Here is an 18,130-nt window from a genome sequence, read left to right on the forward strand (position 1 = left end):
CTGATTCACAACTCTCCCTGGAATGACTTATTAAGGAAATGGAATATTTCTGTTACAAAAAGGTTTATATCTAAGCAGAGTCATTCCTTGTATGCTAAACCATTTCTAAAAACCAAGTTTGCTCTGAAATTTTGGGCTTCTACATTGTTGGTAATCACTAAATTTCTTTTTCTTAGCTTGATTATAATTGTCTACAAATGTCCTTAAAATAGTCTCTAACTGAAAGCAAATAATCATAACCTATTGCTGAATCTGATTCCAAGAAGAAGGACTATTTGAAATATTTGTAGGTTTATTTGCTACAAATATTTTAAATTACTACAAAAAGTAGTAATCTTTTTATAATATTTCTTAATTTAGAGAGCTTTTTTTTAATCTAATAGCTGCATACAAGCTGTGTAAAAGATGATGGGTTTTTGGTCACATTAGCAACAACACCACATAAACAACAGATCAATCTGCCCCCATGTTCCTAACTGATGAATCTGTTTACAGAGAAATGTCATTAAAAGATTGCCTGTAGTGGCTTTGTTACTCTTCTGTTAATTTGAGTTTAACCTTTCTTGAATGTAATAAAATAAACTCATTCAAATATCAAATATGTACTTCACAGTTATCACCACAGCATTTAACTATATGTTTTGTTGTCCTGATAATAATAGTAATGTATGTAATCAGTGTCCATTTCAAAGGTTTACATTGATTGAGAAATACAGTTGATTTCATGAAGTTTCTATAATGTTGATGGAGTGAACTTTACATTGGTTTCTTCAGCATCGTTGCCCAGTAGTACCTGGCATTGCACCAAAGAAAACCCAGTGCAGAGGCGGGGCAGCTTTTGTTGGTTCAGCCTCATCATTCCTCACTCTTATTACTGGATATCGCATATGAATGCGTGTGTAAGTTGTGAATGGGAAACCTGCTTCTCAGTTTCTCCTTTAAAAGATTTTTCCAAGCTTTTGATCCAATGGGGAAATCGTGTGGTTGGGAGCAAAATCAAGTGAGCTTTACCAAAATAGTTCTCATTCCATTTTAAAAATTCAAGTCCAGAATGGAGCAGCTGAGGTTTGGAAACTTGGATGAGTATGGGGAGCGGTTCAGTTATGATTTTGGTCTCCAAATCAGCTTGAATTTCCAGATTTAAATCACATGTATTTTAATAGCAATTAACTGAGCATTTGCTGAAAGATGCCTTTGTGTAATGAAGCATGTGACTCACTATCAGCACCAGTCAACACAGTTGGTTTTATCCCTGGTTCACATTTTCTTCTTAGAGAAGAAAATTTTCCTCTCTCCATTTCCCTCCCAGGGCTTCGACAAAAGTGGGAAGTTTGTGTTCAGTTTTAAGGTGAGTCCCATGTGGGCAGGGATGGCTCTCTGGACTGAGGAGGCAGCAGCTTCTTAGAGGAAGCTACCACAGTGTAAGTCTTTTCCCTCCAGCCCCATTTGCGCAGGTACCAGAAGATGCCTCCTTAAGTTAAAAGCTTTTGCAGAAAGCATACTATTGTTTCTTTGATGATCCATTTGTTGCATTAGTTGCCCTAATTCTTTACCCTTAGTTATATCCATATCCTTTGCCATGTGACTTTGCAGCTCCTCCCACAAAAGTGCCAGAGCATCATTTCCCATCTCTTGATTCTACATTGGGCCATATGATTTGCTTTGGCCAACAAAATCATATGGAAGTGATAGTCCACTAGTTCTGAGCCTCAGCCTGAAACTGCCTACTGTGTTTCCTCTTGCCCTTTTGTATTTTTCACTGCCATGAGAAAAACAGAAGCAAATAACCCTGCTAATGCCAAGAGGAGGTTGAGAGACACACAGAGCACATCTGTACCACATAAGGTGCCTCATTCAAGGCCAGTCTGGAGCAGAGCTCCTAGCCAATCTGCAGGTACATGAGCAAGTCCAGCCAATGTCACTAAAGCCCAATCTGTATCAGCTGTCTCTCAGACAATCCACAGACATGTGGGCCACAATAATACATAATTGTCGTTTTTAAGCCATTGCACTTTTACATTGTTATTATGCAACAATAACTAGTACACCTTTTCACAGGCAACTGAGTTCCTGATTGACTTATTGGTTATGATAATATCAAGAACAGTCATTCCATAAAAATTCAGAGACATTTTATTAAAACTCCACTGGTAAGTCTTTTGTGCTATCAAAATTCTTCCTTCCTCCTTGAGCTTTCTGGCACCAACATTCACGACCCAAAACTCTCAACATATAGAAATATGCTATTGAATATACTTTAGTACCAATAAATAAAAATCTATTGTAGTAATGCCAGGTAGCAATTTAGAGATCATTGTTAAGTATACAAACCTCACATAAGTCTCTTGACAGACTGGGCATGTGATGTGTTTTGCCTGGGCTGGGCCACATTTGCCCTTTTCCATTGTTCCAAAAGTTCATCATTCAAGATAGGTTCGTACAATTGCTCTTTCTTTGTGCCCACATAATTACATGCCAATACCTTTCCTCAAATTAGAAATTATATTCAGGCAAGAGATTCTGCTGACACCACATTCCTCACCAAATGTCAGAGTCTCTTAAAAAATACTGTAAGCTCAAAAGGCCTAATTAGGTTTTCAGTAATTCATGTCATTGGTCATTAGGACAATCATACAAATCAGCAAGCACTCAGGTGTCCAGACACTAAATGGAGACATGAATCTAAAAGATCACTGGCAACAGTCCTAAAAGAAATCAAAAAAGTTTTCTCACTGCTTTCATTAACCTTTTCCTTATGTTTCGACATTTCAGGCACTTATTCTCTAGACCTATACAACTGCTCAGCAACAAGGTTCAGGGAAAGGAGGTGGAAATAATATGGATGGTTTATTTAAATGACATGTACTTGGGAAGTAGTTATTAAACACATGTACAGATGCATACATCCTCACCCATTTTCCTGCAAGCTTTCGGATTCTGACTATCCACCATATCCTGGATGAAGCAACAGTAACAACAATGAGAGGGGAGACAGGCATACTTTGTTCTTGTGTTCCCAAAGGGCACAAGGCATTATTGAGGGACAGATGGACTTAATGATTTAATAGAAATACCATGACCTTTAGAAATAAGCAGACTCTGACTGGACTTCTAAATGAATACTATGGATCTACAATTTATTAGAAGTGAGGTCTTGAGCATAATACCTAAACCCCTGAGCCTCAATTACATCATCTGTAGGATGGCAGCAATACTAATTGTATCAGAGCTTGTTGCTCTTTAAAGGATAAAATGCACACATTAAAGAGAAAAGGGGGGCTGGGCATGGTGGCTCATACCTGCAATCCCAGTATTTTGGGAGGCTGAGGTGGCAGGATTTCTTGATGCCAGGTGTTGAAGACCAGCCTGAGAAACACAGCTAGACACTGTATCTACCCAAAAAAAAAAAGAAAGTAGGTATCATGGTGTACATCTGTAATCCCAGCAACTCAGGAGGCTGAGGCAGGAGGATCACTTGAGCCTAGGAGTTTGAGGCTGCAGTGAGCTATGATCACACCAATGTACTCCAACCTGGGCAACAGAGCAAAACTCTATTATATAGTTTGGCTGTGTTGCTACCCAAATCTCACCTTGAATTGTAACAATTAATCCTCATGTGTCAAGGGCAGGGCCAGGTGGAGATAATTGAATCATGAGGGCAGTTTCCCCCATACTCTTCCATGGTAGTAAATGAGCCTCACGAGATCTGATGGTTTTACAAATGGGAGTTCCCCTGCACAAGCTCTCTTGCCTGCTGCCATGTAAGACATGCCTTTGCTTCTCCTTTGCCTTCCGCCATGATTGTGAGGCCTCCCCAGCCATGTGGAACTGTTAAGCCTATTTCCTTTATAAATTACCCAGTCTCAGTTATGTCTTCATGAGCAGCATAAGAAGAGACTAATACACACTGTTATCGCTTCTCGGCCTTTTGGCTAAGATCAAGTGAGACTAATACACACTGTTTAAAATTATAAAAAAGGGAAATGACTGTGGGACCCACTATTAAGTACAGATTAGATTACTGCATAGCAGAGAAACCCAATTCAACAGAAAGGGTATGTTCCAAATTAGAGACAGTAAACAAAAAAATTGTTTTCTGTTTGTTTGTTTTTTTGTTTTTTAATGACAGTCACAAGCAGTATCTTCTCCCGTCTTGGGAAAGCAGTTTCTGAGAGCTGCTTACTTGCTGGTGGTATTTGGTCTAATAGATTAATCTTTATGCAAATACTGGCCTGGCTGTTTGTAGTTACTCCTGGAAATTATCTCCACATATATGAATCATTTCTCATTTTAGCTAAAGTCAAATCTGTGCTTCTGTCAGTAGGGTAGATTGCAATGTCAAAGTTTATCATAGGCTAAAAGATCACAGTGATACAGAATGGTTGGACTCCTGGCTAAACACTACCCTTAATCCTGGAACTGCAGCCCTAACTGAAAACAGCTGACCTCATTTTTCCGCCCAAATGTTTTTTTTTTTTTTTGGCCTGCCACAACCCTATCCTGTGCCCACAAAAAGACTTCAGCTAGCAGAGCAATACAAGTTCTGAGCATTGGGGATACAAGCTGCTGAGTGGTGAGCGGAGAAGCAGCATCAGAGCATCAGAGACTATGGATAGACACGGCTACCTTCAGACAGTGAGGCTTCAGGCAAGGATCACCTTCTTCCCACACCATCCACTTTCCAACTCCCCATTCCACTGAGAGCCACATCCAATGTCCAATAAATTCCTCAGCATACACTACCCTTCAATCCATTCACATGACCTGATTCTTCCTGGATGAACAAGAACTCAGATGCCAAGAGGGTGCGGGCTTGGACACTGCTGCAGGGCTCGCATGGAGCGTGCTCCCACCAGAGAGGAGCCACCAGCAGGTTCCCACGTACATTCCCTCCGGTTCCCACACTTGCTGTGCAATCGCATGCTCCCTCTCTCAAGGAGTAGCAAGTGGCAGGCTGAGTAAAACAAGCCATCCCAGTTCCCACCCACAAAGGGGGTCAAGGGAACTATCCCGTCTCAACAGTTACCACCTACACAGTAGGCACTCAGTGTATATGAGTTCATCTTACTTTATCCTTGTCTACAGCAGTTAAAAACAATGTGGACACAGGTGGCTCAGTACACCTAAGATTGACAGTGTGACATTTAGGTGACATCATCTCTTTCAATTTTCAATTCAGTTTAGTTATTTGCTTTCTTTGTATCCTAGTCTATTTTGACTATATAACCTGGCATTCTATGTTGGGAGAAAAAAATTAAATAATTTAATGAAAGAGCTTTAAAGATCCTCATTGATAAGAGATCTTGAGGGCGTCATCAAACAAGAATCTTCCTACCTCCCTACTATTTTCCCTTCTCCTTTCTTATGCTTCAAGTTGAGAGAATCAAAGCTGCAGATGCAAAGCAAGCACTGGGCGAGAATGGAGAAAAAGAGCAGTCAGATCTCACTTCTGTCTCCAAGCCTTAGTTATAAGAAATTAAAAAAAAAAAAGCCACACCTTACAATGAAGATTGAATTGTTGATTAATAGCTCAGACACCCTTATTGATTTGAGTCCATGTTTTGTGATTTTAAGTGACTATAGAACTGTTTATTATCTATGAGTGGGCCAGAAACTTAGGAATTCTGCCTCAGTTCCCATCCAGAGGCAGGGAACTTAAAAATAAGGCCCTTTTTGCTTGGGGATCTAGTTCTTTAGATTGAAAGTCGTTGAGTGAACAATACAGCAACAAATTTAACAATTGCTAATTTTTGCCACATTATTACTTTTATGCCTACGCTTAACAAAGGAAAAATCATCACCTGCAATATGGAGCCATAAGTAACATCCGTTAGAATGCCGAAAGAAATTAGGCAATTGTGGAGAAGAACTGTTAGTGGTAATTTCTTTCTTACCTTTCCTCCTGTTTTTCTTCTCTTATGCAAGTCTTACACACAAACCATGTAGTGGATGGCACAAATTATCCAATCGCCATTACAACTAATGAGATGAGCTTTCTATTGTATTCGATTACAATTTTGTAAACAAATCCATCTTCCATTGTGTCCTGATACAAAACTTAGTAAACGGCCTTATAGAGTCCTTTTAATTATTGCCAGTGATAGTGGATTTAAAGGATTTGGGGTCATCTATCTAAATTAATGCATGGGCTGATTACAAAGTACATCACAATGCAATTCATTTCTTAAAGGATCTTTCCTGAAATTAAAACAACACATGGTTAGACTATCATTTTCTTGAAATTCCTCTGCATCCCAGCCAGCTTATAATTAATATGCAAGCATAATCATTCCAAATGCAACTTTTAATACCACTGACATGTTCTTCCCTTAGAAACTAGCAATTTCTAATCCCTTTATTATTAATTTGATTAATGCAAACTACTATATGTGGCTGTGAAGGAACAGAGGCAAATCAAAGTTAGCACACTAACTCATTTAAATTTAAATTGCTGAGAAATGATATGCTCTTTAGCCTGTGATCTCAAGCAAAAGAAAAAAATATCTCTCATACCAAATAATAGATTTTTGTCATATATGAAGAATCCAAAGAAATACTTCAAGTTCGAAATGCCTCTGAATTCTGGAACGACATATTCATATTCTCTGTGGATTTAAGGAGGAAAAAGAAAATTCAGAACACACCTGAATGACGGTAAAGTAACTCCAAAAGCAACTTGGTTAAACAAGAACTCATGTGCTAAATGAGAGGGTCATCTAGGCTACAAACAACACCTTAGAGAAATATAACCAAGATAATTTTATAAACCTCATTTAAATTTCATTTTCCATGCTAGTTTCCCTTTTGCATTTCACTGATCATCATTTTAGGCAGTTTTTCTTGTTCACCTTGAAGAATACATGTTATTCTATAGAAGGTAGCTTCATCTGCATTTAGGTTTTTTGGGTGTGTGTGTGTGTGTGTGTGTGTGTGTGTATTGTTGTTTTTCTTTTTTTTTTTTTTTTTTTTGAGATGGAGTCTCATTTTGTTGCCCAGGCAGGAGTGCAGTGGCACCATCTCAGCTCACAGCATCCCCTGCCTCTTGGGTTCAAGAGAGTCTCCTGCCTCAGCCTCCCAAGTAGCTGGGATTACAGGCATGCACCAGGACACCCGCACTGGGCTAATTTTTTTGTTTGTTTGTTTATATTTTTAATAGAGACTGGATTTCCCATGTTGGCCAGGCTGGTCTCAAACTCCTGACCTCAGGTAATCCACCTGCCTCAGCCTCCCAAAGTGCTGGGATCACAGGCGTGAGCCACCGTGCTCAGCCTGTATTTAGATTTTAAAGTGTAATGCACACATAGAAACACACACAATCTATTCATATAAATAAGGAATGTGAAGCTCAGAAAAGTACTTTCTGAAGAGTCTATATTCCATAGTATGAAAAAATATTTTTTATTTCAACATTGTTGACTTACTTAAAATAGCCCATTCACCTAAAACGCCTTTGTTTTTCCCTATAATTATCCAAATACTTCTGAGACTAAAATTCAGCTGAATAAAGTTGTGATCTTTATTTTATTTTCTAATGACTTCCATGCACCTATACTTAGAAATATCTGGTTCATGGCTGGGCGCGGTGGCCCACGCCTGTAATCCCAGCACTTTGGGAGGCTGAGGCGGACGGATCACGAGGTCAGGAGATTGAGACCATCCTGGCTAACACGGTGAAACCCCGTCTCTACTAAAAATACAAAAAATTAGCCGGGCGTGGTGGCGGGCGCCTGTAGTCCCAGCTACTCGGGAGGCTGAGGCAGGAGAATGGTGTGAACCCGGGAGGCAGAGCTTGCAGTGAGCCGAGATCGTTCCACTGCACTCCAACCTGGGTGACAGAGCGAGACTCCATCTCAGAAAAAAATGAAAAAAAAAAAGAAATATCTGGTCATGATAGACCCTCAGTAAATAAGTATAGGAAAGAAGTAAAGCAAAAAGGGGAGAAGGCAGGGGAAGAGAGGAAGAAATATCACAGAACACGTAGTAATTGAGGAGACCATGTAACTCAACAATCTGCTCATTACACTAATGAGTTTTTTCCACATGCTTATGATGTTTAAGCAAATTGTTTTTTTAACTATCATATTTCAGCAATGCTAAGGTCTGCCTTTTTCTTTCTCATATTTTACCCTCTCTATAACTGAGATGCAAGTTATGCTGATGAACCCTTACTTTGCCTGGCAGCAATCATAATATGGTTATTATTTTGTTAAAAAAAAAAATCAAAAGCTCCAGCATCAAAACTTGCAAAATTAAGTTTCAGAATGTTGGAGGAAAATTAAGGACACTCTTTTAATCTATAAGATACAAATGTTGTGGGTGGAGATGAGAAGGGCATGGATCAAGCTGGTTGAGCAAGTTCCAAATGAAATTCTAAGGGAGAATCTCTCAAAATCATTGTAAAACCGACTTAAGAGCCCAGCACTCATGGTCTTTAGTTACAGGTTGGCCCTTAATTGGACAAAGAAAAATGTGTGGAGAAGCATAGAACTTGGTGACTGTCAACTGAAAAGCAATGTGGAAGAGTCATACTCAGAATTGTGAGAAATTCTAGGAATTGTTAATCAACATAGTTTACTAATATTGTTGATTATTTGTATGGCAAGAGTAATATATACAATTAAAAACTAGTGTCTAAATAATACGAAACGGTAGAGTTCCCTGATTCTCCTAGCAGGATGTGCGACAGGGGTGTGGCTCGCCTGTTCTGTCGCCCAGCAGCTCAAACCCCCAGGGAGAGCACGCAGACTGGCAGGTGCAGAGGCCTGGCCAGGCTTTCGGCTCCAGCTCCGAGGTAGTGTCTAGGGGTGGGTGTCTGCAACCCCAGTGTTACAAAGCTCTTTCAGCTTTGCTGTCCACAGGTGGCTTGAGTGTTAACCAGCTCAATGGTCCCTCTGCCTTTTCGCGAGAGCAGAGGGCTACTGTGACAGTTTTCTGTATCCTGAGCTCTTGTCCAGTGTTCCAGAAAAATCGGGTCACCCACAGACTCGAAGGATGAATGTGAGGTTTTATTGAATGGTGGAGGTGGCTTTCAGCAGGATGGACGGGGAGCCAGAAGGGGTGGTGGATGGAGTGGGAAGGTGACCCTCTCCTGGAGTTGGGCTGCCCAGCGGCCGGATTCCTCTCTGACCACCCCTAGCTGAACTCCTGTCAGTGTTCAGATGTTCCTCCTTTTCTCCCTTTCTCTGCCTCATCGTTCTGCTGTCCATCTGCTGCTCGGCTGGCTTGCTGGTCTGCTTCTGGAGCTTAGAGTTTGGGGTTTATATGGATGCAGGAAAGGGGGCATGGTGGACCAAAAGGCAACTTTTTGGCATGAAGACAAGAATGCCTGTCCTCATTTAGGGCCACAAGTCTTCAGGCTTGAGGGTGGAGCCTTTACCCGGGAACTGCCCTCTTCTCCCCAGAATTTCCATCTCTTGTCCGTGTCAATACCATCAGAGCTCTTTCAAGAGGTAGAAAACAAAAATTATAAGTGATAAATAAAAGAATGTGTTATAGCTTGATTAACAACATTTTTCTTTCCTACTACATAAAACAATTGTGAGTCTTACAATTGGCATTCTGAGTCAATGATATATAGTATATAATAACTAAGCCAAGGATAAATCACAAAGAATGATTCACATTAGCTAGAAAAGTATAAGCAATACAGTTGACTCGCGAACAGTGGGTAGATTAAGGGCACCAATCCCCACCCAGCATTGATGGACAAAGTGAAATTCTGTAAAACATTTGAAAAGATTTATTCTGAGCCAAATGTGAGGACTGTGACCTGTGACACAGCCCCAGGAGGTTCTGAGAATATGTGACCATAGTGGTGAGGTTACAGCTTGGTTTCATTTGGTTTTATAGTTTCAGGGAGACATAAGACATCAATTGACACATGCAAGGTACTCATTGGTTTGGTCCAGAAAGGTGGGACAACTTGAAACAAGGGAGGCTGATAGGTCATTAATGGATTCACAGATTTTCTGATTGGCAGTTGGTTGAAGGAGTTAAGTTATTATCTAAAGACCTGGAATCAACAGAAAGGAGTGTCTGGGATAAGATGAGGGCTATGGAGGCCAAGGTTCTTATTAAGTAAATGAAGTCTCACTAGGGACTGCCCTTAGAGGCAATAGATGGTGAATGTTTCCTATTCAGACTTTCAATAGGTACTAGATTCTCAGCTAACCTCTTCAGGATCAGGAAAAGACCTGAAAAGGGAAGGGGATTCTCTTCAGAATGTAAATTTCTCCCCCAAGAGACAGCTTTGCAGGGCCATTTTAAAATATATAAAAGAAATATATTTTGGGTTAAAATATTTTCTTTCTTTCAGGGCTTGCTATCTGTCCTGTGATGCTATACGAGAGTCAGTTTGGAATTTGGTATCTTATTGCTACAAAGAGTTTGTTCTGTCAGTCTTAAGATCTCTGTTTTAATGTTATTGTTGATCAGCTGTGCTTGAATTCCAAAGGGAGGAGAGTATGAGACATGTCCACCCCACCTTCCCATAATGGCCTGAACTAGCTTTTCAGGTTTCTTTTGGACTCCCCTTGGCTGAGAAAAGGGGTCCATTCCATCAGTTGGGGGGCTTAGAATTTTATTTGTAGTTTACACCAGGCAGTCCAAAATCTACCAATAACTTTTGATTCCCCAAACACTTAACTACTAATGGCCTACTGTTGATTGCAAGCCTTACTGATAACAGTAAGAGTTGATTAACACAGATTTTGTACACTATATTTATTGTGTACAGTATTCTGACAATAAATAAGATACAGAAAAGAAAGTGTTATTATGAAAATAGTAAGAAAGAGAAAATATACTTACTATTTATTGAGTAGAAGTGGATCATGATATAAAGGTCCTCATCTTCGTCAACTTCAGGTTGAGGAGGCAGAGAAGATGAGGGTCTTGCTGTCTCAGGGGAGGCAGAGGCAGAGAAAGTCAGTGCGTAAGTGGACCCGTGCAGTTCAAACCTGTATTGTTTGAGAGTCTACTCTTCTCTCTTCAGTGAATTTGCAGTTCTACGGTAGAGAAAGCAATGGCATTGAACCTTTGAAACCGCCTCTGTGTTTAAGTGTTGGGTACCCAAGGCTAAGCTATTTTACTTTTCTTAGGCCTCAGGTTGTCCATTTGTAAAACAATTAAAATAATGCCTCCCACAAAGGATTGTTGTAAGTAAATCAGTACAACAAACCCAACTCCTGGTTCACAGAAAGCATTTAAGAGTGGTTACTGTTAATTTTATTTATTTATGTTACACATTTCTCTGCCAGGCATTCAGCGACTTCCGGAACACAGCCTCAATGCCTGTTACTTGCCACAGAAACTATTTGCTTCTTCTTTGCCTCTGTGGTTTGGTTCCTACTTCTAATGCCTTCCCCAGCAACCCTCCCTCCTTATGTCAAACTTCAAATCCTGCTTCTCATTCCATATTCAACTCATTTGTTACCCTGTATTCCCTGTTAACTTACAGTTTGGGATGCTTAAGTTGATTTAGTTTCAATTATTTAGGTAAAGAGCCTCCATAGGTGGTAATACCTGGTTTCCTTTGTATCATATCAGCAGGCATATGATGTTTGATTGTCCCACTTTTACTGACAACTAGATTTGGGGTTTGAGATGCTGTCAGACCGATCATTCCCTCATGAAGACTTCCATTAACCTTTTAACTAACGGTTTGGCATACACTGATGACTTCCACTGATAATTCAGTGGTTGAAATACGCCATTTTCTAATTCCATCATTCTTTCTGCACGTATTAAAGGAGATTCTTCCATAACGAAGAGCATGCAAAGTTAATTACTTGGTTACCTGAAACACAGCTTGCATAGGAACAGGAAATGGATGTTTGGTTCTTCCTCTATTAATTTTTAGAGTAAAGAGATTGGATCTAGAGAACCCCAAATGGAGACCAAGGAGTAATTTTTTCTTGAGATTCTTACTAAACAAATGGAATCTTATATATTTTGTGTATTATATGATTGGTAATCATTATTGTTGTTGATGCTCAGTTGTCCTATTTTAGGCCAATGGGAGGGAGCCCTTCCCATTTGGTTTCTGTTTTTTTGTTCTATGAGACCACTGGTCTAGATAAATTCCTTATTTCCTATTGCAATAAGATGTCCCAGGTTTATCTTCCCATTTTTTGCCCTAGGCCTAGTTAAGATCAGCTACTTCACCAAAATTCCTAGAATATTTTAGTGGCAATCATTTTTAGAAAACGTAAGAATTCTCCTTGAGTAAGCAAACAGAAGTTTTTTAAGGGAAAAAAATGAATTTGTCATTCAAATTCAAGACTGAAGATTTTTATTTAATCTAGTTTACTTTATATAGGTATATCTTTTCAATTTTCTCATGCTGAAAATCTCCTTCCTTAAATACATCAATGTAATTACTTATTCATTTTATCTTAAACATACCTATAATAGTTTTAAAGTAACAATATATGTACTACTAAAACTTGACACTTGAAATTTTTTAACCTGATAGAACTTTTTTCTATGTTATTATCCAATGGTTGAGTTTATATTTGTTTTTAATTTTTCTTTCTATTTATTTTTTCTTTCTATTCATTTCTATTGTTTTTTAAATAAAATTTTTTTAATTTATTAAATTTTTTCTAATATAAAACATTTACATGGTTTCAATGTCAAAATTACAACACAAGTTTATACTGCAATCTGTCTCCTGCTTCCTTCGCTGATATGTAACCGTTATATTGGATGTTTTTGGTTGTTCTTCAATTGTTTTTATTTGAAAATATAACAAATAACATGTTTACCTATATAACAAACCTTCACATGTACCCTCAAACATAAAAGTTTAAAAAGAAGAAAATATAACAAATACATGTAAGATGTGTGTATGCATGTATCTGCATGTGATTATGTATGTATACACATGCGTATACATATATATGTATATATACACACATGCAGATACATACATACATATACACGTATTTTTGTATGTTCTTGTTTCCATATTTCCTCCTCTTTTACATAAAGGATAGCATATTCTTAATATTATTCTGCCCCTTGTCTTTTTTCACCTAATAATATATCCCAGCAATCACTTCATATAAGTATGTAGAGATCAGCCTCCTTCATTTTTACAGCTGCATGGTGCCCCATTCTGCGATCATGTTACAGCCCAGTGGGTTCTTCTTGCTCACTTTCCAGAAAAGCCAATGCAATGACACTAGCAAGAGTGTTGCAGCAGAGAAAAGAGTTCATTTATTGCAGGGCCAGCCAAGTGGAAGGATGGAAAATGTTTCTCAAACCTGCCTCTATAAGAATTCAGAGGCTAGGGTTTTTCAAGGATAGTTTGGCAGGCAAAGGGCTAGGGAATGAGGACTACTGTGATTGGTTGGGCAGGGGAATAAAATCACAGGGGGTCAACGTTGTCTTCTTCTCTGAGTCAGTTCCTGGGTGGGGAAATCAGGACTGGTTGAGTCAGTTTCTTGGTATGTGTTACTCGTCAGGGTGGTACCGGCTGGTCCATCAGAATGCAAGCTCTGAAAAATACCTCAAACATGAGTCCTAGATTTTACCATAATGATGTTATCTGTAGGAACAATTGGGGAGGTTACAAATCTTGGGACCTCCGGCTACATGACTGCTTAACTGTAATGCTAACCTTGTAGCCAATTTGTTAGTTTCACAAACGCGGTGTTGGTCCCCAAGCAAGGCAAGGGTTATTTTCAGAAGGGACTATTATCATATTTTAAAGTTAAAACATAAACTAAATTCCTCTAATAGTTAGCTTGGCCTATGCCCAGGAATGAGTAAAGACAGTTAGCTTGTGAGGTTAGAAGCAAGATGGAGTCAGCTATGTCAGATTTCTCACGTTGTCATAATTTTTGCAAAGGTAATTTCAGTTACACCATGACTGAGTTAATCAGTTCCCTATTGGTTGTTTTGGTTGTTTCTAAAAAAGAAAATAACTTTTATCAGAGAAATGTAGGTCCTTTTAAATTATCAGGCCCAGAGAAACATGAAAATGAGACAGCAATCATGTCCTATTACCTTACTGAACCGTATATCCATCTCTTGAAACAGCTTGCTTTTGCCTCAAATTAATAATGCCATACCAGAGACTATACCACACACCCTATAACCTAATAATCTATGTAGTCGATCACTAAGTGATGTTATTTCTGCAAACCAATAAGAATTCCTAACAAACAACTTTGTATCAACCCACTTTCTCTTTGTTTTTAACCTTTAAAAGCTTGGTTGTAACAAAGGAGAAATAAAGTTCATATCCAAGATTATTGGCTCTGAGTTTTCTGGGCAGCTGTCTTTGCTTTGGCTTAAGTAAACTCTTTGAATTATATTTTGTGCCTTAGTCTTTTTCTTTTAGGTCAACCTGGGGCCCATAGGCTCTGGGTCTCCTAAAGGTTTGCTGAAAAATCATTGAAGCAAAGCAGATTGATTAATAGGAAAAAAGCCATACACACTTATTTAATGTTCATACATGGGAGCTTTATTCTGAAGGCCCAACTTCCCAATGAGGTACAAAAGCTTCTATACAATCTTGAGTTTACAGAAAGAATGGGGACTTGGATCCTGATAAAGTAGGTTGTGGGACGGGAAGAAGAAGAATTCTATGGAAGGGTAATAAATTGCTAGGGAGAAAGATTGAATCCAGGAACAGACATGAACTTGTAAGTAGTCTTCTTTAGAATTTAAATAACCCTTGGAGACAGTCAGATGCTCATAAAAGAATCTACTCAGGCGTGGTCACATCTTGCTTTTTTCTGCAGTAGACCATGAGATAATAGGGAGGGGAAGAAAAAACAGTTGTTCCTTGGTGAGTCTGGATCTTACACAGATAAAGGAACTTCAGCTTCTTTCAGAGAAATGGTGTGGGGCTGGGGGAAGGTTATAGAGATTTTGGGGTTTCTTCAGTTCAGCACGTCAAAATGTTACTGGTGACAGGTATCCGAGTTACCAGCTGTGGATCTGCATGGGTCTGCAGCAACCTCAGTTCTTGCCTCCTGAGAAGAAAGAATTCGACTGAAGAAAAAGAGACCACAGCAACTTTCAGATGAGGGGTGGAGATGTATTTTAAAAGGCTTTAGAACAGGAAAGAGAGGAAAAGAACATACTCTTGGAAGAGACCCAAGGGGGCAACCTGAAGAACAAGTGCAGTATTTAACCTTGATCCTAGCACTTTATAGGCCAACCCCTTTCCCATGATTCTTCCCTTACGGTGGGCTGCCAGCATGCACAGTGCCCTCTTACACCTGGGAAGTGAGTAGGTGCAGCATGTCTAGGAAGTGGTACACAAGCCCATCTGAAGCTTTCTTCCCTTTTCCTGTGGGGTGTGCCCAGAAGGTCATACTCCACCATTTTGTCTCTTAATGCACATGGTCAGGAAGTTGCTTCTCCCTGACATCTGCAATCAATTAACATTTTAGTGCAGCAGGTGTGGACCACCAGGAAATGGCCTCTCCCTGGTGCTGGCTTCCAATTTATCACTTTTAGAAAGGCAATGTGATCATTGCTAAACCATCACCTGACATTGCTAGTGAATTGGGGAGATGACTCTCCTGCCCTGTTCATGCCTGTCTACCTGAAAAAAAACCACCATATTGTGGCATATTGGTTTCTGAGCCCCAACCTGACGTGTCCAATTTTTTGATATTACAAATAGAGCTTCAGTGAATAGTCTCGTGCACATTTTAAGTCTTTTTTATTTAACCAGTGTATGTTTGAGATGTATACCTAAAGTGAAATTGTTGTGTCAAAGGGTAAATGTGGCTCATGCCTGTAATCCCAGCACTTTGGGGGGCCAAGGCAGGTGGATTACGAGGTCAGGAGTTTGAGACCAGCCTGGTCAACATAGTGAAACCCTGTCTCTACTAAAAATACAAAAAATTAGCTGGGCTTTGTGGCAGGCACCTATAATCCCAGCTACTTGGGAGGCTGAGGCAGGAGAACTGCTTGAGCCTGGGCGGTGGAGGTTGCAGTGAGTGGAGATCACACCACTGCACTCCAGCCCCGGGTAACAGCGCAAGACTCTGTCTCAAAAAAAAAAAAAAGGGCAAATGTGTAAGCAATTTGGCTGGATATTACCAAGTACTACATCAAAGAGTTGTATCACTTTTTATTCTCAGCAGTGTAGGGGAAGAAAAATTAATTTTTTCCCTGCCTTTTCTGCAATCTTGTTTGGAAGAAATCCCTGTAGCAAAAGTCAGATTAACAAGAGAAAAACAAACAGAAATGTATTAACATGCTTACCTCATGACTGCATGAAAGATACCCACGTGTATTAGTTAGGGTTCTGTAGAGGGACAGAACTATAGGATACATACACACACACACACACACACACACATATAAAGGAGGGGGGTTTTATTGAGTATGAGCTCACACTATCACAAAGTGCTACAATAGGCCATCTGCAAGCTAAGGGGCAAAGAAAGACAGTCCAAGTCCCAAAACTGAGGAACTTGGAGTCCGACGTTCGAGGGCAGGAAGGGTCCAGCACAGGAGAAAGATGTAGGCTGGGAGGCTAGGCCAGTCCAATCTTTTCACATTTTTCTGCCTGCTTTATATTCTAGCCACACTGGCTGCTGATGAGATGGTGCCCACCCAGATCAAGGGTGAGTCTGCCTTTCCCAGTCCACTGACTCAAATGTTAAAAATGTTAATCTCCTTTGGCAACACCCTCACAGACACACCCAGGATCAGTACTTTGCATCCTTCAATCCATTCAAGTTGACACTCAGTATTAACCATCACAAGTCCACCCTTTGTCAGCCTGAACCCATACACGTCTCCTGAGATGATGTATAATCTTCAAATAAAGACAATAATAAGGTCATAAATATAAATACCATAATACAACTATCCTTCATATAACTGGAAATCCACCAATCCCCAACCCAAATCCTATTACATAAAGTTACCAATACTTAAATGATGATATGAAGTCAATAAATCATGTCATATGATAAAGGAAAAAGGAAATAAAATGAAGATACTTTCTTAGTACAAGTGTACATGCACAGACATGTTTTTAACAAAAGAAGGAAGAAATACTCAGGACAATTACAGTCCTCATTTCTGCAGCTGGTCATGTGGTCGTAGCTGGTATTGATGACTACTTTCTTCTACCACCCATTCTGTATTCCCTTTGCCTTCAACAAGCACCTCAACAGGTTGTGGTTTTTTTTCCTGGTGGAGTGACTCAAACCTTCATTCCTGAAGGTCTGGGCCATCTGTGGTCCTGCCTAGATTGGGCTGTTGTAGTTTCCCATTGACCTTAATCACAGGGCATGATAATACTAAGAGATGCCCTAATGTGTCTCCTGGTGGCAGCGTTCCTCCCTCTGGAACTGAGACCTCTAGGCCAGCAGAATGTAATGTTGTGGGAATAGGAAGCAAAAATTTTGCAAGTGGATCACTGTGGGTGATGGTGAGTGGGGTCACTCCCACTTCCACCCCTTGATTCCTGGACCCGTGAATCCTGGCTATGGGAGAAATAGTACCATATGTTGGATGCTGATTCAGAGCATACACAGCCTTCTGGAGAACTTTGCTCCATCCTTGCAAAGTACTTGTTACCTAGTTGGCATCGTAATTGTGACTTCAAAGGGCCATCCCATGGTTCTATGAATCCAGCTGCTTCTGGATAATGAGGAACATGGTAAGACCAGTGAATTCCATAAGCACGAGCCCACTGCTGAACTTCTTTAGCTTTAAAGTGAGTGCCTTGGTCAGAGGCAAGGCTGTATGGAATACCATGATGGTGGATAAGGCATTCCGTGAGCCCACGGATGGTAGTCTTGGCAGAAGCACTGCATGCAGGATAGGCAAACCCATATCCAGAGTAAGTGTCTAGTCCAGCGAGGACAAACCTCTGCCTTTTCCATGATGGAATAGGTCCAATATAATCAACCTGCCACCAGGTAGCTGGCTGATCACCCCGAGGAATGGTGCCATATTGAGGGCTCAGTGTTGGTCTCTGCTGCTGGCGAATTGAGCCCTCAGCAGTGGCTGTAACCAGGCCAGCCTTGGTGAGCGGAAGTTGCCATGTTGCTGAGCCCATGTGTAACCTCCATCCCTGCCACCATGGCCACTTTGTTCATGGGCCCATTGGGTGATGACAGGGGTGGCTAGGGATAGAGGCTGA

The 18,130-nt window shown here is 40.1% G+C and overlaps 1 protein-coding gene across 2 annotated transcripts in view; it reads right to left on the reverse strand.

Annotated features, from left to right (window-relative positions):
- Positions 1 to 13,362: 13,362 nt before the first annotated feature.
- The window catches only part of CBLB (Cbl proto-oncogene B), a 268,224-nt gene continuing 263,456 nt past the window's right edge, over positions 13,363 to 18,130 (reverse strand). The window contains exon 20 of one of the 2 annotated variants that reach the window (XM_063630593.1): positions 13,363 to 13,502. In XM_063630593.1, coding sequence (XP_063486663.1) covers positions 13,383 to 13,502 — 120 coding nt within the window. In that variant the 3' untranslated portion in view covers positions 13,363 to 13,382. Of the gene's footprint in view, positions 13,503 to 14,450; positions 14,988 to 18,130 lie in introns of those variants that run through there. The other variant, XM_063630594.1, reaches the window with a different exon arrangement.

Source organism: Symphalangus syndactylus, chromosome 21, assembly GCF_028878055.3.
Source record: "Symphalangus syndactylus isolate Jambi chromosome 21, NHGRI_mSymSyn1-v2.1_pri, whole genome shotgun sequence".
Classification (NCBI taxonomy): domain Eukaryota; kingdom Metazoa; phylum Chordata; class Mammalia; order Primates; family Hylobatidae; genus Symphalangus; species Symphalangus syndactylus.